This window comes from Ammodytes marinus, assembly GCF_949987685.1.
Source record: "Ammodytes marinus genome assembly, chromosome: 12".
NCBI lineage: Eukaryota > Metazoa > Chordata > Actinopteri > Uranoscopiformes > Ammodytidae > Ammodytes > Ammodytes marinus.
In genome coordinates this window covers 6,210,498-6,215,849 of record NC_137216.1, presented here as the reverse complement: position 1 = coordinate 6,215,849, position 5,352 = coordinate 6,210,498, and the positions used below count along the sequence as shown (strand labels likewise).

Below are 5,352 nucleotides of genomic sequence, written 5' to 3'. Positions count from 1 at the left end.
TTACATCTATTATAACATTATTGGCTGCTACGTTTTTTCCCCATTATTGATTATTAGATTATATTTAGATTATAAATATATTCATGAGGAATCAATATTACTTACTAATGTGCTTATAAGACACAAATGGCTTTGTTCAGTGTATCAACAATGTGAAATTAAAGCTCACCTTTTTCATCTCTATCTCCCCTCTTCACTTCTCCGCAGTCAAGTTGAAAGCTATGGTGAAAGATGATAACGACAGGGAGTGAAAGCCTTATGTCACTAACATTTCAAAGTAATGTATTTACAGCATTAGGAATCAAGCGTACTGTAGGCAGTAACACACATTCAAATGCCATCTATCAGTGCACTGCCAGTTAGCGATTCTACCCAAATAAGCTCACGTGATTTCCCAGCCAATAGCGATACAGTCGCTGGCAGAGTTGCCATATTACTAAGCTGGGGGAGGATGTATTAGTACATTAGATTCAGAGGCGTAACCTCACTTTCAGACCTCTTCATTGAGAGTTTTTGTTTCACTTTCATCTTTTTCTGGCCTGATCTCAGAATGGCTCGGTTCTTGTTATTTGCCCTCTTTACTAATAATGACGTTGTTTTCAGGACACCAATGTTAACAAACCCATTAAAAGTCCTTCTTACCTTCCAAGGAAGTCATCCTTATCTGTGTCTTCATCAAATAGCTCCAGCTCTAACTCTTGGCCTGGGGCCTCATGGACGACAAACTACGCACAGGCAAAGAGAAATTTGGATGCCGTTAAAATTCTTTCAGACAGGAAAGTGTTGTGTTGATCAATGATAGTTATTAGTACTGCAAAAGCACAAATTAGAGGACTTTGTCTTGATGCTGGAGAGAAGCTCAGCTTTCGTTCACTGAGTTGCTAGAAGGGATGTAAGAACACAATCTGTGACAGGAAGTAGTTAGCTTTGCCTTCCAAAAACAAGGAAACGTGTGATGATTTTAGCAGATTGCTGGTTTTGCATACCAGAATACAATGCAATACACCGATAATATGTCTCTTTTAAAAAGGTACAAGAATAATTCAATACAATATTAATTTTGATCCCAAAGCATGGCATTCAGCAAACAATGCTGCTGGCACTCTACCTCGTACACTTCATTCCACCTGGGGTCCAAATTCTCTTTGACGGTCTTGCTCTGGAACTCTCGGTTACCGACCCTGAGCTTTGCGTATGGGTCTGATTTGCCCTTCACTAAACCCAGCATGTACGTGTCCTTAGCCGCCAGGTCTCTGGCCTCCAGCAAGTGGACCCTCATCACACCCTGGAAGGCAAGGATTCAAATGAACAATATTGTTTCACATGAGACGAAAAGACACAAAACATAATAAATAGAGCTCTGCTTTAATGGGGGACGTTTGTGCCAAGATGTGTAATGCACGGTTTGGTATTACAAAGAACAAGTGACTGCGGGGGATACAATGTGTAAAATGGAAAGTGTATCTTACATACTCGAGGTAGTGGGAACCTCATCAGGTCCACTTTGACCTGGTCTATGAGAGGAAAACACATGCGGTTGGGCAACACCATGAGAGAGGCGATGATATCCATAATGGTCCCCTCAGACAACGAGCTGCAAGGGGATGGGTGAGATGCCAGAGCTTCACAACTGAACATAAAACTGTTGGGTCCCCCATTGGGACGCCAAGTAAAAAAGGCCGACAAGAAATGGGCTTAAGAAGAGCTCTGAAGTTCTCTGTGGGAGCTCACCTGAAGGCAGGGCTGTCCAGAAGGTTGGTCATGCCGGTCCAGTTGATTTCTAGCGTCTGGGGGTGAAAAAACAGCATTTAGAGCCTATTACTGAATCGCATGGCTTAACGGTGACAGTCAGGTACCGTCAGTGTGTCTGTGGGCACTCACAGGGCGGCGAAGGAAAAAAAAGGTGACTCCTCCCACCAGTGGCGCTTGGCCAATCAGCGGCTCTAAAATGACCCTCATCATGCCCTCGAGCTGGAAGATTCAGGACAAGACTGGTTAGCATACATGGTGATGATGTATGAGGGTAACACAGAGAATACAGGGAAATGAGACGCCCACTTTAAGTCCTTTGACGCCGGCAGTGATCGGTGGCTGCACATCGGCGTCGATGTCCACGTCACCGTCATAACTGCAAAGGGAACAGTGACTGAATAAATGAATGATGAATGAATTATTGATGAATGAATGAATTATATTTTTATTTATGTGTGATGCTAGACAAGTGGCCCATCCCACATAGGATTACATGACACCATTATCACTACACAAAGCGTGTAGTATACACAATCAAGATACACTACAATACAATTCATCCAGCACCGAATAAACACTAAATATAAAGAGACATATTCCCCTTAGCCCACGCCTTTTCAATAAAGTCAGCAATAAAAAAGTTCTATATTGGAACAGCCAAACTAACATATCTGCATCACACATACTGTATAATGAACTTCTTTAACATCAACTTTCTTGAATAAACGTAATTGCAAATTATGATAAAACAGACAATGTAAATTAATTTTGTTTTCAATTTCATCAAGCTCACAAAAATTACACAGTGAGAAAGTGAGAGGGGAACAACATGCACACCCACTTCAGGCTCTGCTTGACAGTTCACAGGGGACATGGATGCAGGGCAGGTCAACCCATGCAGATCTTTAAGAGATCAATGTGTCCCAACCTACCATAGGTTCATGTCCATGATCACCTCCCTGTGATCCACTTCATGGGTGTACACTTTCATTCCAGTGATCTTGAGGGGCTGAAATCAGGGAAAACAGTGTAAAAGGAGCCTCATCATCTGCCAAGGTGAAGTCAGCGATTCTGGAGAATACTTGTGGTCAAAATATGCGAATATCTCCTCACGATCCATTATCTGTTTGTAGTACTGTGTGTGTGTGTGTGTGTGTGTACTGAAAGAAAATCCAGTGTAATTACACAGCCTGAGCTGTGTAAACCGGCATTAGCAACAGTGGGCCCCCTTGGGTAACAAACCCTTTGTTTAAATACCAGTTTACAGATTTTAAGATTATTTTTCACCATTTATTTTTCAGCGCACACACACACACAGTACGGACAAGTATGGATCGTGAGTAGATATTAACTGTTTTTGACAGGAAAAAGATTTTGGCAACAAGCGTTCCACAGAATCGCTGACTCCACCATTAATGAGACACTACACAGCAGGTTGAGCAGACTCAGATACGATGGCTTCATTTCTACCAGCAGCAGTCCACCAGTATCAGAGGACTGATGAAAACTCACCTTGTGTCCAAAGTGGACCTTGGTGAAAGTAAACATCTTGAGGGCGGGGTTGGATTCCCTGACGCTTTTCTGGATGGTATCCTTGAGGAGCTTCTCCATGAACATGCCAAAGAAAGGCCAGGCCTGCTGCAATATCTGCACCCACAAAGCAAAGAAATAGCCTCGATCGAACAGCAAATATAATTTTGCTCCAAATCACACCAAGGGCATAAGTTTTAGTTTGCAGACAAATGGAACAGTGCAGTTGGAAAATTGCTGCAGTGAGCTAAGACGATACTGTACCTTGTTAACCCAGTCAACTTTCTCAACCTCAGGAAAGTGGACCTTTGGGGGAAAGAATAAAAAAAAACATATGACAGTGCAGTTAGAAGTGGGTCTTGTCCAATGCAGAACAACACTGTGGCATGCAGGATGGTGGTGATGGAAGAAAATGATCGTGTCAGTAATTAGTAATGATGAACCATCATGCAGATTTGACAAATGGCTTATGAAAAAGATTAGACTAGTCAACATAAAATCAGTTTAAAAACTCCAGCATTCCTTAGGTTAAAATAAATAAATAGAATCACATTTAGTTGTTTTTTTGTTTTGTTTTCATATATCGGGGCTTACCAAACGTTTCTTTGCAGTATGAAAGCTGTGGACTGTAACAGAGGTTGCAATCATGTTCTAATACAACCCTTCTCCAAATACACTCTGTAGCCTAGGCTAGGCTAATATGTTTCTGCCAAAGATGCTAAAGCGGAAAAGTCAAAAATACATTATGAAGACTTAACTCCATATCCTTTAAAATGAATGAATTAAAGCCACTTCTCCCAACATTCAAATGTAATCTGATTGTATTGTGGATATTGCATTCCTGTGACATTAGGAGAATTCCATCCAATTGTCTCTCCCTGCTCAGTTCCCATGAGTCACTGTTTGAGAGGGTGCGGTGGAACCAAACTGTGGTGGTGCGATGAAACCTCCTGCGAAACAACACACAGCACATTTGGCTGAGGCTGAACCCATTACTGAACATTGGGAGGTTCAACCCAGGTCAGGCATGTCATGCAAATGCAGTGTGTAGGCTAGTAGTCAGAGACAACAGAGAGTATGATATGTCCCACAGACAGTAGGCCTACACTTTCAAGATGTTTTCCTCTTTTTTACATCAGGCCTAAAATTGTTTCCAAATAAACACAGCAAAAACAGGTTTGACGAATCTCTTTTTCTGGCTTGTTCACCTCTACAGGCCCCACAGTGACACTGTTATCACAAATAAGCACACAACATATTAGCCTACCCATGTTGCCATCTGCAAGGCACTTTGCAGCTCCTTGTTGACCACCTCTGTTTCGTTGTCCATAAACTGGATGGCGGTTCCGATCCGCGCGTCTTTCCACTGGCGATTTTTCTTCCACCAAGTGGCCATGACCATGCACAGCAGCACCCAGCTGACACTGAGGCCCAGGTAGCCCGTCAGATACACCGGGTAGAAGAGGAACACGGCTCTGCCAAAGTACACGAGGAACTCCATCAGGAGGCGGTTGACGGCAGACGAGTTGAGCTTTTCCGTGCTGCCGTGGATAGACAGGCTGTCCGCGAGCCCCGCTGTCTGCGCCGGTGGGCCGCCTGGGTGCATCTGTCCGGCGGATGCCATTGGGTCGGACTCCCGCTGGCTGGTTCCCCCGAATTCCAAAAAGAGTTGTTCACTACGCTCACTGTCTGAACAGATTGGATGGTTCGCTCCTTATCTCTTTACAGAAACATTTCCACATGGAAGCCAGTGCAGTGGTTAAATGAGTGACAGCTAGGCTACAACTTCCGTGTTTGAAACTTTCTCAAGGCAGGTAGGCTATAGGCACACCTGCGCTCATGGGTGGGGAATGCGCGTAACAAACGAAGAATTCCACCCTAAAAATGAATGCAAAAAGCAACCTCATAGGCTACTTTATTTTATTTTTTTATTTTTCTGTACAGTGACTTCAATAGCGTTATTATAGGCCAAACCTATTTATCGCCTACACTGTTTTTAACTCCTACAAATCAATTTTATTTTCTGTCGTTTCTTACAGGATGTTGTCATTGTAAATGCATTTGTGAGTG

General features: G+C 43.0%; 1 protein-coding gene across 1 annotated transcript in view; it reads right to left on the bottom strand.

Moving 5' to 3' along the window:
- Nucleotides 1-5,081, bottom strand: part of esyt3 (extended synaptotagmin-like protein 3) — a 15,130-nt gene extending 10,049 nt beyond the window's left edge. The window contains exons 1-11 of the mRNA XM_080037992.1: nucleotides 4,550-5,081; nucleotides 3,547-3,588; nucleotides 3,265-3,399; nucleotides 2,685-2,761; nucleotides 2,059-2,128; nucleotides 1,882-1,971; nucleotides 1,732-1,787; nucleotides 1,474-1,594; nucleotides 1,109-1,285; nucleotides 643-725; nucleotides 170-219 (exon numbers count right to left, since the gene is read on the bottom strand). Of these exons, the coding sequence (XP_079894118.1) occupies nucleotides 170-219; nucleotides 643-725; nucleotides 1,109-1,285; nucleotides 1,474-1,594; nucleotides 1,732-1,787; nucleotides 1,882-1,971; nucleotides 2,059-2,128; nucleotides 2,685-2,761; nucleotides 3,265-3,399; nucleotides 3,547-3,588; nucleotides 4,550-4,906 (1,258 nt within the window). The 5' untranslated portion in view covers nucleotides 4,907-5,081. The remainder of the gene's footprint in view (nucleotides 1-169; nucleotides 220-642; nucleotides 726-1,108; nucleotides 1,286-1,473; nucleotides 1,595-1,731; nucleotides 1,788-1,881; nucleotides 1,972-2,058; nucleotides 2,129-2,684; nucleotides 2,762-3,264; nucleotides 3,400-3,546; nucleotides 3,589-4,549) is intronic.
- Nucleotides 5,082-5,352: the final 271 nt, after the last annotated feature.